General features: G+C 41.7%; 2 protein-coding genes across 2 annotated transcripts in view; one reads left to right on the forward strand and one right to left on the reverse strand.

Annotated features, from left to right (window-relative positions):
* Window positions 1-15,000, forward strand: part of LOC135205599 (uncharacterized) — a 349,446-nt gene that overhangs the window by 4,884 nt on the left and 329,562 nt on the right. The gene's annotated exons all lie outside the window — the stretch shown is intronic.
* The window catches only part of LOC135204176 (uncharacterized), a 20,702-nt gene continuing 9,915 nt past the window's right edge, over window positions 4,214-15,000 (reverse strand). The window contains exon 2 of the mRNA XM_064234232.1: window positions 4,214-5,564. Within this exon, the coding sequence (XP_064090302.1) occupies window positions 4,677-5,564 (888 nt within the window). The 3' untranslated portion in view covers window positions 4,214-4,676. The remainder of the gene's footprint in view (window positions 5,565-15,000) is intronic.

Genomic DNA, 15,000 nt, shown 5'->3' on the forward strand with positions numbered 1-15,000 from the left:
TGTATGAAAGGGTAATGAAGAAAAATATTATGAAACATTTAATAAAAAATCATTTGTTTAGTATAGGACAACATGGTTTTGTACCCGCAAAAAGTACAGAAACCCAACTGTTAGTCCACCGTAAGAACATATATAAAAATATGAAAAGCGGAATAAAAAAACAGATGTGGTTTATCTAGACTTTGCAAAAGCTTTTGACAAGGTAGACCATAATATATTAGCGAAGAAAATTAGAAAACATAATATAGTGGATACAGTAGGAAGATGGATAAAAGAATTTTTACACGACAGAAAACAGATAGTTATTGCAAATGATGAGAAATCGGATGAAGCTAAGATAATATCCGGTGTGCCACAAGGTACGGTGCTAGCTGCATAGCTGTTTGTTATTATGATTGCAGACATACACAGTAATGTTAAGGACTTGGTAGTGAGTAGTTTTGCCGATGACACAAAAATAAGAGACCTTAACAGAGTATATGAATGGGCAGAGGTAAATAGGATGGTATTTAACTCTGATAAATTTGAATCAATAAATTATGGAGACAGAGAAGGAAAGCTATATGCATATAAGGGACCTAATAACAAGAAAATCACAAATAAGGAAGCAGTTAAAGACCTTGGTGTGATGTTGAATAGGAACATGTTATGCAATGATCAAATAGCAATTCTATTGCCAAAATGCAAAGTAAAAATGGGAATGTCATTACGGCACTTCAAAACAAGAAAAGCTGAACACATGAATATTGCAATATGATATGGTACCCACACTATCAAAAGGATATTGCACAAATAGAGAGTGTAAAAAGGTCCTTTACAGCTAAAATAGAAGAAGTTAAGGATCTTGACTACTAGGAAAGACTACAATTTTTAAAATTATAAAATTATATAGTCTAGAAAGGAGAAGAGAACGCTACATGATAATTCAGGCATGGAAACAGATAGAAGGAATTGCCGAAAACATCATGGAGCTAAAAATATCAGAAAGAGCAAGCAGAGGTAGATTAATAGTGCCCAAAACTATACCAGGAAAACTAAGGAAAGGACACAGGACATTAATTGACAATGCAGCGTCTATTCAATGCATTGCCAGCTCATCTGAGGAATATATAAGGAGTGGGAGTAGATGTGTTTAAGAATAAGCTCGACCAATACCTAAGCTGCATCCCAGACCATCCAAGATTGGAAGATGAACAAAATATATCAGAAGATGCATTAGCAACTCTTGGTAGACATTGAGAGGTGCCTCACACTGAGGGACCTGGGGCAACCAGAACAAGATGAAAGGTCTGTAAGGTAAGGTAAGCTCTCTCTCTCTCTCTCTCCATTATTATTCTTTCTGTCTCAGGAATAATTCATAATTTTGCTCTTGATGGTCAGATATATGATGTTGCCATTCAATGGCCTCTCTCTCTCTCTCTCTCTCTCTGTTATAGGCTGTAGGTATATATTGTTATTGGTAAAATGTTTAAGATGACTTTGAAATTATATTAATAATATAACCTCAAAGATTAAATACAGTAATAGGTTAGTAATTTTAGGTATATTTGAAGTAGGATGTTATTTAAGGTATACATCTGGTATCTGAACTTTCAAGATAGGTAATTATAAGCATTTTTAGTGGTGGTTCTAATTATTTGCGGGTTTTAGCTATTCATGGAGGTGTCTGGTACACATCACCCGCGAATACGGGGGGAACACTGTACCTGTATCTTTACTATTGAAAATTACTTTTGACTCGTTCCAATTTATGCGGTGATCGTCATTTAAACTATGTGAGACTAGTGCATTATTCTCAGCATGCAAAGTATAAGCTCTTTTGTGTTCATTGATTCTGATTGGTAGTCCCCTCCCACTTTCTCCGTAATATTTCTTATCGCAATCCAGACAAGGTATTTCATAAATGCCAATTTCTTTGTTAAAGCTTTAGTTGGAGTTATTATTTTGCATGAGACAGCCTTTGAGTGTATTCTTATAGTTGAAGACCAGGTTGACCTTTTCTTCACCTTTTTCATTAACTGTCTTTCCAATATTTCGTAAGTTAGGATTAAATGGTAAGGTTAGATACTTTTTTTTATTCTTTTTTGTATTCATATTGACTTTTTATGTAGAAAATGCTTTTGGCTTTAGTGAAGGCATTATTTATAATAAAAATTTTTATGGCCCTTTTCACTAATGTGCCTCTACAGTTTGTCCTTACAAAATTAAAGGAACAGTCAGAAATTGGAAATGTTGACCTCCCTATTCCTACTTGAACAGTTTTTAGACTTGATTCGTCTATGTCTCATCCACAATTTTTCATTCAACAATGAAGGCTATAAACAAAAATTTGGCGTAGCCATGGGTTCACCCTTATCCCCCATACTTGCAAATTTGTGCATGGAATTTGTAGAAATTGAAATCCTCTCCAAATGTGATCCAAATCTAAAAACCACTCATTTGGGTAAGATATTGTTCAACGGTTGTTCTTTGTAATTTTCCAAGGTAATAACAAAATTGACTTTGAACAGTTTTTGAGATATGTCAATAGCATATTATGTTCCATTCAACTTACCAGTGGAAATATGAAGTGAAAATAAGCTGCCCATTCTGGATGTTTTGGTATACCATGACCCTATTACATTTAGTTTTGAATTTAGTGTTTACTGAAAAGTGACTTATGCTGAAGCTCATGTCCACTTATATTCTTTTCATAATAATGAAGTAAAGCAAAATATAATGATAAATTTCATTCTAAGAGCCTTGAAAATATGTGATCCTGAATATATTGACAGCGAATTTCATCATATAAAAGTAGTTTTTGGAAAATTATGCTATCCAGAAAATTTTATAAAGCCAAAAGCATTTTCTACATAAAAAGTCAATATGAATACAAAAGAGAATAAAAAAGTATCTAACCTTACCATTTAATCCTAACTTACAAAATATTAGAAAAACAGTTAATGAAAAAGGTGAAGAAAAGGTCAACCTGGTCTTCAACTATAAGAATACACTCAAAGGCTGTCTCATGCAAAATAATAATTCCAACCAAAGCTTTAACAAAGAAATTGGTGTTTATGAAATACCTTGTTTGGATTGCGATAAGAAATATTACGGCGAAAGTGGGAGGGGACTACCAATCAGAATCAATGAACACAAAAGAGCTTATACTTTGCATGCTGAGAATAATGCACTAGTCTCACATAGTTTAAATGACGATCACTGCACAAATTGGAGCGAGTCAAAATTAATTTTCAATAATAAAGGTACAGGTATTAGAAGGTTGGTGGAAGGAGCATTTATTAACAGGGGTCCCTCTATGGAAGGCAATAAAGCCTTTATGCAAATAGATTTTATTTTAAATAAATAAATTGCTGTCATTTTATAAGAAATTATAACAGAGAAAGCTTGCATAGTAATACACCAATAATCTAGCCACCTCTTGATACTGCCGCTGCCTCATCTTCTTTTGATCAGGTAACAGGGACACATCCCGTGTCCCTTGTTGCAGCCGCCCAAGCTGCTATGGACAACAGACCAAATGATTCAAGAGACGAACTGCCACTTCGGAGATCTAGGCGATTAGCTGGTTTGCCGTTGGAGAATGAAGGGATAACGTGAAGAGCCAACTACCCTTCTTCAAACATGCTATTTGTAAACTAGTCAGAAAACAAAGTTTTTGTATGATCACTGTGAGTAATTATAATCAGATTGACAAGGAAGACCGTGCAGGTCATCGGAAGCTTTCTGCTTTGTATTTTAAATAACAAGATCAAACAGACATATTATTGTGGATTTACTTTTCCATTTTATTTTATTAAATCATGTGATTATGAGTTTTCTTTTAATAATAATAATAATAATAATAATAATGATAATAATAACAATAATGCATACAATAAAGCTGACAATGGGTTTAGTAATGTATTCTGTGAATGACTGGTAGCTAACTGTACTATATTCATTTAAGTTTTTGTTTGAATCTTTCACTCATAGTTAAGGTTCCCCATAATAATAATACATCACTCTTAACTTACCTGCAGCTTTCAATGCGAGGTTCACTTCATCCTTTTTCTTCTTTTCCTGGCTAAGAAGACTTGAAATAATAGCCTTCAAATTCTCACCCCAAGCTGACTGTGCTTTTAGCAATCGTGTGTTCTTGCCAGGCACATTAGTAAACATCAGCACATTACTAGATGATTTCCATTGCTTCTGAAGTATTGATACTCTGTAGATTCTTCATTCACATGTCTAGAATCATTTTCAACCATTGTTTATCTAATTCAAGTACTGATGATATCCACTCTTTAGATGACCCGGCCAAGACAGGGATGGAGGGATCCTTATCTGCATACTCATGTAGCTTGTCATGAGACAAAGCAGAATTAATGCCTCCAAAATATGCTGAAACAGGTATAATAGGGGCCAGAAACACACCTGACCTATCATGTAAGTGTTTTGTAACAGTAAGGGAAAATTCTATAACCCGAGTCAACACTTTTTCAACCATCTCAGATATACTTAATCCTTTGAAATCTGGATTACCGGTTTTATCATTTTTCAGAACAAACACATATAAAGGGTCATCACACTTTGCTTCCTCACACCTTGGTGATACATCAGTGAGCTCTGCTATTTCTGACACACCACGAATAATAAGCCATACTGTGTTCTCAGGGTAGTTGTCTTTTTCTGCTTTAATAATAGTTAACTCCCTCTTCATCCAAATCCATTGATTTCTCAAGAAATGAAACTGGCAAACCTTTCAACATTTCTTTCAACTCGGTGAAAAATGATGAGTTCCCCACAATAACACAATGTTCAAATATATTTGCCTGTTCACTGTTTTCATCACTTTCAGCATTAACAGGCTCTTTATGGTGCAATGTCAGCATACCAGCAGACAGATCCTTTAGATTACTCAAGTTAGGTAAGTCATAATCTTTAGAAAGAGTACCATCAAGAGCCATTTGTATTAGAACATTCACTATTAATAGCCATTGCTTCTCTACATACTCATGAGGTTCTTTATTTTTAATAGATAAAAGGTTCTTGCCTCTAAATGCATTTTGAAAATCATGGAAAAGGGACTGCTTCCCAAATGGTAAAAGCCATTCAATAGCCAAACTCGACCAAGCATCACACAAAATATTGTAAAATATATGAAGTCTAAACAGAACCACATCACTAGCACATGGGGTACCATGCATATCACACATTCTGTGAAGCTCATCATGACTTCTGGATGCTGCTTCCTGCACAATACGAGCTGGGATTGGAGGAACAATAAGCACTGTGCCATTAAGGCCCAGATCAGTCTGTATCGATGAGCATGTTTTGTTAGTATGATATAAAATATCTTGCACCTTTTCAGCAATTTCTGTCTTGGAGGGTTGAGAACGAGTGAAGAGATACTGCAATCTATTACTACATGACTTGCACTCTGGATGGTTGTCCAGTTCACATATGGAGTAAAGACTTGTAGTTAAAATCCACAGCGTTCTGCCATTTGAATATTCCTTCTCTGATTTCACAAGGAATTTAACTTTTTCAGAAGTTAATTTTGATTCTATAAGCACTTTCACCTGAAAAGACATAAAACACTTATATCACAAAAACAAGTAAAATGTACAATTCAACTTAAAACTTACGTCTAAATATAGTGCAACTTTTTAATGCACCTTACTCAGTGCAAGTATGATATTGTTAAACTACAATAAAGTTTTGTACATACTTACCTGGCAGATATATACTTAGCTATAGTCTCCGACGTTCCGACAGAATTTCAAATCTCGCGGCACACGCGACAGGTAGGTCAGGTGGTCTACCTTACCCGCCGCTGGGTGGCGGGCGTATGAACCAATCTATCTCTCCAGCCAGATTTTTTCTCTTTCACCTGTCTCCTGAGGGGAGGCTGGGTGGGCCATTAGACGTATATATCTGCCAGGTAAGTATGTACAAAACTTTATTGTAGTTTAACAATATCATTTTTGTACATGAACTTCCCTGCCAGATATATACTTAGCTGATTGGCACCCTTGGTGGAGGGTAAGAGACAGCTAAAGTAATAAGGAGAGATAAGAAACAACTGATGTTGTAGGATATAAATAACCTTGGTTCTTACCTGTTCAGGCAGAAGACTTCATTGATATTCTCTCCGGCGTCTGCGTTGCCATGGAGAGCTAAGCAATAGGACGTGGAACCTGATGCTGAAAGGATCTCTCGGACTTTACCCACTGGGATATGTGATCCCTTTAGTGTGGTCGAATCCAAAAGTCGGATCCTTTGTTTAAAGGGAAGGGAGTTTCGTCCCTATCTTAAAACAGGTCCTAACCCACTTACTACTGCAAAGGAGCCACCACATCATCAGACCACCTAACCAAACTACTAAAGATTAGTATTACGACCTAAAGAGATGCCTTCATGCATCCTCTTTAAGGCAACCAACAACAACAAATACAAGGGGGAAAAATTTATACTACTAAACAGGATGAGTTCCAGCTCCCTGCCCCAGCACTGAATCCGCAGATACGTACGGGCCCAAGGCGAAGCATTTTTCATAAGTGATTCTCACATACACGTAAGTAGTGGTTCGCGAACACTGACTGACATCTCCAGAAAGTTGTCTCAATCAGATTTCGCACGGACATATTCTTGTTGAAAGCAAGAGTAGTTGCTATGGCTCTTACTTCGTGTGCTTTCACTTTAAGAAGCCTAAGATGTCTTCTTCCTGCAGGATCCGTGTGCTTCTTTGATGAGGCTTCTCAAGAAGAAGGACAATCGTTCTTCGACAATGGACGAGTAGGGTCTTTTACTGAACACCACAGGACCTCTCGGTTGGCTTTCAGTTGCTCTTTTCTTCTAAGGTAGTATTTCACCATTCTCACTGGGCAAAGAGTTCTCTCGGGTTCTTCTCTACCAAAGAAGATAACCCACGAATCTCGAAGTTCTTGGGCCATGGACTTGATGGGTTCTCATTCTTTTTTGCAAGAAAACCATGGAAGGAAAGAGCAAATGAGAGAGTCCTCCTTAAAACCCACATTACCATCAATCGCCTGAAGCTCACTCACTCTTCTGGCGGAAGCTAGAGCCATCAAAAACAGTCTTTTCCTGGTAAGGTCTCTGAATGAGGCTGAATTAGGGGGTTCAAACCTAGAGGACCCAAGGAATTGAAGGACTACATCCAAATTCCAGCTAGGTGTCTTAGGATACTGCATTTTCGTTGTATTTAAACGACCTAATAAGGTCCTGTAGGTCCTTATCTTCCGATAAGTTGAGGCCCTGTGCCTGAAGACATTCGCCAAACATACTACGATAGCCTTTAATCGTCGAAACGACTAAGCCACATTCTTGTCTTAAGAATAAAAAGAAGTCTGCAATTTGATTCACAGAGGTACTGGAAGAGGAAACGTTATTCCTCTTGCACCATCTTCTGAAGACATCCCACTTCGATTGGTACACTCGTAATGTGGAAGACCTCCTCGCTCTAGCGATTGCCTTAGCAGCTGCTGACGAAAAGCCTTTCGCTCTGACCAGTTTCTGGACAGTCTGAAGCCAGTCAGACTGAGAGCGGGGAGGTTTTTGTGGTACCTGTTGAAGTGGGGCTGTTCTGAGTAGATCGCTCCTTAGAGGAAGCGATCTTGGAAAATCCACTAGCCATTCCAGCACCTCTGTGAACCAATCTTGTGCTGGCCAAAAGGGAGCTATCAAAGTCATCCTCGCGGAATCTGACTCTGCGAACTTTTTTAAAGTCAACCCCAGAATCTTGAAGGGGGGAAGGGGGGGAAACGCGTATACATCGAGTCCTTTCCAATCGAGTAGGAGAGCGTCTATCCCTATTGCTCCTGGATCCGAGATGGGAGAGCAATACAGATCCAGTCTTTTGTTCTTTGCAGTTGCAAACAGGTCTAAGAGAGGCCTGCCCCACAACTTCCAAAGGCTCTGGCAAACATCTTGGTGCAGAGTCCACTCTGTGGGAAGGACCTGATCTTTCCTGCTGAGGAGATCTGCCCTTACATTCCTTTCTCCCTGTACGAATCTGGTGAGAAGTTTTATCCCCCTTTCTTCTGTCCACAGAAGAAGATCTCTTGCTGTTTCGTACAGAGAGAAGGAATGCGTCCCCCCTCCCCCCTGTTCCTGATGTATGCCAGAGCCGTGTGTTGTCCGAGTTTATTTGCACAACCTGCTCCTGTCACATCTGACTCGAATCTCTTTCAGAGCAAGCCACACGGCTATTAGTTCTTTCCTGTTGATGTGCCAGGAAGACTGGTCCCCCATCCAGGTTCCTGACACCTCCTTGGTTCCCAGAGTCGCCCCCCAACCTGTTTCCGACGCATCGGAGAACAACACCAGGCTGGGTTTCTGGGATTGAAGAGGCAGTCCCTGCGAGAACTTGTCGGGATCCGCCCACCATGCTAACTCCTTCTTGATTTGAAGAGTAATTGACAGGGAGAACTTCAAATCCTGAGAAGGACGACTCCAATTCCGATGAAGAAAGAATTGGAGCGGTCTCAGGTGCAACCTTCCTAGGGAAAACAAATTGCTCAGTGAGGAGAGCGTCCCCAGCAGACTCATCCACTCCCTCACTGTGCATACTTCTTTCCCTAAGAAGGTTGTTACTTTTTCGAGTCCCCACCCGGGCTATCCTCTCCTGTGACGGAAAAGCCCGAAAACTCAGAGAGTTCATCTGGATCCCCAGATAAACGCACTCTTGAGCGGGAATCAGACTTGACTTCTGCAGATTGACCAGAAGTCCTAAGGAATAAGTCAAATCCAGGGTTTTCTTCAAGTCCTTCAGACAACGATCTCTGGAATTGGCCTTATAAGCCAATCGTCGAGATAGAGCGAAATCCTCACCCCTTCCAGGTTGAAGCCATTGTGCCACATTCCTCATGATGGCCGTAAAGACTTGACCGTGTGGAGCCAAAACACAGGGCCCTGAATTGGAAGATTCTTCCCCCCATCATGAATCTTAGAAACTTCCTCGAGGAAGGATGGATTGGTACGTGGACGTAAGCGTCCTGTAAGTCCAAGGACACCATCCAGTCCCCTGGACGGAGTGCTGCTGTAACACCGAGGCAGTGGTCTCCATCGTGAACTTCTTCTTTTCGACGAAGAAGTTCAGGGCGCTTACATCCAACACCGGTCTCCATCCCCTGAGGATTTCGGAACTAGGAACAGGCGGTTGTAAAAGCCTGCCGAAAGATGATCTGCCACTAGTTCGATCGCCTCCTTTTCAGCATCTGATCTACCGCTAGTCGGAGGGCTGATTCATGATGGGGTCCCTGGTATCTGGCCGTTCAACTCCCTCGGGGTATTCGTCAAGGGATGGCCTCGAAGAGAACGGGATTAGATAGCCCTTCCTCAAAATTGACAGGCCAGGCATCTGGTTCTTTCTGGGCCCAGACTCTGCAAACTGTAAAAGCCTGGCGGCCTCCCTACAGTTGTCTGAAGGAACTTGAGTCTTACTTGGGAGGTTTGATTGACTTCGTAAAAGTCCTCCCTCTTCTGTTTGGTTTCCGACCTCTGAACGAAGAGGATCTAGAGGTAGATGTCCCTCGAAAGGGTTCCTGAGAGGTCGGCTTAGCTTCTTTGTCTTAGTCTGGAAGGTAGGGCGCGGCTTTCCTTGCAGACTGTGCTAGAAGGTCCTGCGTAGCTTTGGCAGAGAGAGCCTTCGAAATGTCTTGAACCAGGTGTTTAGGAAACAGCTGTGTAGAGAGAGGGGCAAAAAGCAAAGACGATCTCTGAGCATGTGAGACCGACTTTGTTAAAAATGAGCAAAAAACTGATCTTTTCTTCAAGACCCCTGCTCCAAACAGTGAAGCTATTTCGCTGGCCCCATCTCTCACCGAGTTTATCCATACAGGATAAGACACAATTCAAATCCTCCGGAGAAAACGTGTCCGGTCCTTGAGTTTTCTTGGCTAGGACTCCGAGGGACCATCGAGAAAGTTGAAAACTTCCAAGACTCTAAAATGCCTTTAGAATGTGATCCATTTCATTCATTGCCCACGTTAGTTCTGGCCGAATTCAAAGCTGATCTTCTAGTGGCGTCTACTAGTGCCGAAAAATCTGCGTCAGCTGAAGACGGAAGGCCCAGTCCCAAGGGTTCTCCTGTCTTCATACCAAAATCCTGTCCTTCTGAAAGCTTCGACGGAGGGAAGGCAAACATTGTTTTTCCACCCGCTTCCTCTTATTTAGTACGCATCCATGAACCGAAACTCTTGAGCGCTTTCTTCATAGAAAGAGTCGGCTTCATTCTCACACACGAAGATCCTTTCGTTGCTTTCGCTGTGGGAAAACAACGAATGTGGAGAAGGAGGAGCAGTAGGGCTCAAAGACTCTCCGACTCCTGAAGGAGAAGTTCTGTGAGCTTTCTTGTACGAAGAAACTGTTGCGATGTATTAGTTTCTTCCTCAGAGGCTTCCTGGTCTTCTTGAGGAGGAGAACGGGGATGAGGATCTTAGGGAGAATCCTTAGATGATTTCCTAGCTGGGGTACAGTGCGATGAAGGAGACAAACGTCTTGAATGAGGAGAAGATTCCAAAGTAGAAAGGCGTACAGGAGAACGACGAGTTGTAAAAGAAGACGCTTATTTCCGAAAATTCTTTGGTCTAAACTCGCATTCTCTAGAAAGACCACGTCTATCCCTAGGGAAACTACGAGAGGGAGAGCGCCTGCTAAGATCCTGTCGCCGATGTGAGGAGAGCGGCTACTAGGCGCCGAGCGCTCTCTGTCACAGGGCGCTTAGGGTGGTAATCCTGGCGCCTACCAAGCGGCGAAACGTTGCTAAAAATAGGGCGCCTTTCAGGAGCAGGGCGCTTTAGAGGCTCTTGATGCTACGAAGCGGAGAGCGGCTGCTACGCTCCGAGCGCTTAAAGGAAAACAGGGCGTTCTGCGAGATCTTGGTCCTTACCAAGGGGAGAGAACGTCCTGTAAGGCTCCTGAGCGAACCTAACAGAATCAGGGCGCTTGAGGCGTTCTTGACTTCTAGCAAGAGGAGAGACCGTCAGGAGTAGGGAGTCTCGAGAACGAAGAGCGCCTACTAGGAGAAGCGAAGCAAACGAGGATCAAGGTGTCTTTCTCCAGGAGAACAGCTACTAAACGAATGACGCTTACCAGGAGCAGGGCTCCTAACTAGACTCTTGATGTCTTACAGGGGAGGACGCGAACTCCGTGCGATGAGCGCCTACCAGGTTCACGTTATCCGACGCCCGACTACAGTAGTCGGAAGGAGAAGTGCGCCACTACTTTCAGAAGGGCATTCCTAGGTTCTCTGAGAAGACGAGGAGAAGAAAGAAGAGACGGAGACGACGAAACCAAGTCTTCCTATGACCTGAGCGACTCTCTCTTCTGCACGAACTCTAGAAGAAGGAGAAACAGAAGGGGGGCTGAGCGTCTACCCGAGCAGGAATCCGATTTGAGGAAATATCTTCATAGTCCAAGGAGCGCCTATCCGTCGAATGGCGTCTCGACACCTCCGAGCGGGAGTGGTGTTCCTCTCGTGAAATGTTACGATGAGTAGAAGAATCCTCAAAGAAGGAGAACGCCGATTACAAGGAGAGCGCTCTTCCGACGAAACGCGCCTCGATCTCTTGATCGGGAGAGACAAATCCTTCCTTCTACGCGATCTCGATGCCAAGGAGTCCGCCAAGGCTGTGTCTGAGCTTGTAGGCCCGCTAGTACTCGAGAAGGAGTATCCCCAGGATCTTCTTCCGAAGCAAGCTCAGCGCGAGGCGCGGGAGAAGGAGGGCGATCACCGGATCTCCTAGGCTTCTTTGCTTGCAAGGAAGCTACATCAGAAAAAGTCTTGGGCTGGGACTGGCGAACGTACTGAAGGGAGCCTCCGCAGCCCTCTTCAACGGGCGTGACGCCTCCTTAGAGCTCCACCACGCGCTTTCGGCGAAGGAGAAGGATGACGAAAAACACTGGCGAAGAATATTCTTCTTCTTACGATCCAAGGCCAGCCATGGGAGCGAAACTCAGGACTGTCGCGAGGGGATCGCCTGACCGGTGGGGGCTCTCCCTCCCTAGCCCCTCCTGCGGCTTAGGCTTTCCTCCTCCTCCACTGGAACTGGGAGTCTGGAAGAGGTCTAGGCCTGGAGGCACTAAGGAGCCGGTCAGACGCACCCTCCACATCACTGGGTACACTGCACTTATCATCACTGACACTTCTTACCTTGCTCAGTACGAAGATTCTTGTCTTCCTTAGAACACAAGGAAGCTTTTGATGCCGCCGCCTCCGAAGACGAATCTACGGCTTCGGTGCGGGGAGCAGGAGCTGAGACCTGGGAGGAAGGTTCTAAACTACATTAATGTTAGTTTCATTCTCACTCATTCTCGACCTGCTCGAGCTCCTTGAAAGAAGCTTTACGTACCCTATCCCTTTCAAGTTTCCTAATATAAGAAGAAAGAGCCTTATATTCATCTTCGTTCAAAACCTCACACTCTTGACACGGGTTACTAAACGAACATTCATTCCCCCTACATTTAACACAGAAAGTGTGAGGGTCCACCGCAGCTTTCGGTAACCTCACCTTACATCCATCGGTCACACATACTCTAAACAAAACCGGAGTTTTGGAAACAGAATCAAAATCAGACATTCTACAGGAAAATCCAGCGCAAAGTCAATAACGGTCCACAATCAGCGTATGCCAAGCCAACATAGAGCGAATACGTCACCAAAATGTTCAAATCAATCCCCAGGCAAGCGAGAAATGAAGAATATATCGGAAGAAACGACAACAGTTGTTATCGCTTCAGCGACAGAAAAAAATCTGGCTGGAGAGATAGATTGGTTCATACGCCCGCCACCCAGCGGCGGGTAAGGTAGACCACCTGACCTACCTGTCGCGTGTGCCGCGAGATTTGAAATTCTGTCGGAACGTCGGAGACTATAGCTAAGTATATATCTGGCAGGGAAGTTCATGTACAAAACTGTATTTGTACAAATGTACTACTTATATCTCGCTAATGGTGATAAGGACAAATTGATGGGGGAAAATCAAACTATCTACATGAGAGAGAGAGAGAGAGAGAGAGAGAGAGAGAGAAGAGAGAGAGAGAGAGAGAGAGAGAGAATGCAGTTTTCATTTTCCTATTACTTGCACAAGTGTTCACAGGCAACTCTGTACCCTTCCTCAACTAATCTTGTCAATATGCCAGACTGTTAAACACTCCATATGCTTATAAACAATTTATTTTTCTCTCTCGCTCTCTCTCGTAAATGACAATTCAGTAGTTAGGCAGCCTACCTGTGTTTACGCATACAACCTACCATGGTTTTATCACCACTAGTACTGTATTTCTGTTCACGAACTTATTATTGCTATACTGAATTACCATACACGGGATAGAGAATGTGCATGTGTGAACTATTAACCTAGGCTAGGTGTTACGCTCACAGTATTCAATTGCATAAGTCAAAGCTATTACAGCTGTATTCATTATCATTATCATTATTCTGGAAACAGACATTCTTTCAAAAATGTTTTACTGAATACAATGGCACAATTTACAGAACTGGTCTTATACATACAGAATTCTCTCAATTCTTCTAATAACTTGCTTCTCTGACACACTGGTATTTCTAAGCGGCTGTTCGACGTGCATCATTCAGTAGATATTAGATATAATATACAGAATTTTCGGGCTGGTGTTATCAAAGATGGTGGGGGTTCAGGGACAGACTAAGAGTCAGCGTCAGGCATTCTAGTGTGTCTCGTAAGTCGGGAACAGGCCGTAGTCATCAGGGCGGTTAATATGCCTTCTTCATATTTTTCAGGTTTCTTCTTAAGGACGCCTACATATTTTGGCCACCTCATCATCCGTCCGTCCTGGGACGAGATTGCCGTGTGCAATGAGCAATTTTGGTGAGATTTTGCGCTATTTATAACAAGCCACCTAATTGCAATAAATAGCGCAAATCCCACCGAAGCTCATTACACACAGTGATCCCATCCTGAGGAAGGCCAAACGAGTTAGCCAACATATCATAAGAAATATGTCTTGCCCCCGGACTACTACAGTGTTTCTGACCTACAAGACACAGGAATACCTGACACAGACTCTTAGCCTGTCCCTGATCCCCGTCCCCCGTCTTTGATAACACCAGCCTGAAATTCTGTTGATGACCTTCAGCATGATGAACATCGGACAGCTGGTTAGAAATACCGGTGTGCCAATGAAGCAAGTTATTAGAAGAATTGAGATAATTTGTATAAGATCAATTCCATAAATTCTGCCATTAAATTCAATAAAATATTATTATTATTTCACTAGATGAAACCTATTCACAAGGTAAAAGCCCACAAGGCCACTGACTTGAAATTCAAGCTTCCAAAGAATGCTGGTTTCAACCTCGAACTGCAGACCCCACACTGCAACAGTAACTGATCGTGATATACAGCCAGTGATTTTTCAATACTGTGAATCTATTTATACTGTATTATTACATCTTAGTATATTATTGTAATATGTATATAATAAATGATCTTCTGCCTTTTACAACGACTAAAGTTTATGTTCTCAGAATCAGCTGACATAGCATTCTAGCAAAAAAATTAGGAGAATCCTTTTTAGTTGCAAAAAGAGACGAAAGTATTGCTGGAATTATTTTTATTTTTGTATATAAATGTTAAATTGGCATACAAAGGTAAACTAACATTTGTACTTTCTTTAAAGTAAAATCCCTCAAAATTGCTAAACAACTGTTTCTCGACTTGTTTGTTCACATCATACTCAATGTTGTTTATGTCAGTTATTTGGTATGTGGTTGTTAATTATTAGAGATATTTATGATTGTCACATCAGAAAATTTTGGTAATCTTGTTTGAAAGCCTAGCTAAGTAAGATCTACCAAAAATAAAATTTGTTCGGAAACTGGGTTTGTATAAAACACTGTGTTTACATCTTTAAAAAGCAAATTCATTTTAAGAGCACTACTAAATAGTTGTTCATTTTCTATTTTATTGGCAATAATGATTTTGCATTTCACCTCATAATATCACAGAAGCTTTA

This window comes from Macrobrachium nipponense, chromosome 24 (genome assembly GCF_015104395.2).
Source record: "Macrobrachium nipponense isolate FS-2020 chromosome 24, ASM1510439v2, whole genome shotgun sequence".
Classification (NCBI taxonomy): Eukaryota; Metazoa; Arthropoda; class Malacostraca; order Decapoda; family Palaemonidae; genus Macrobrachium; species Macrobrachium nipponense.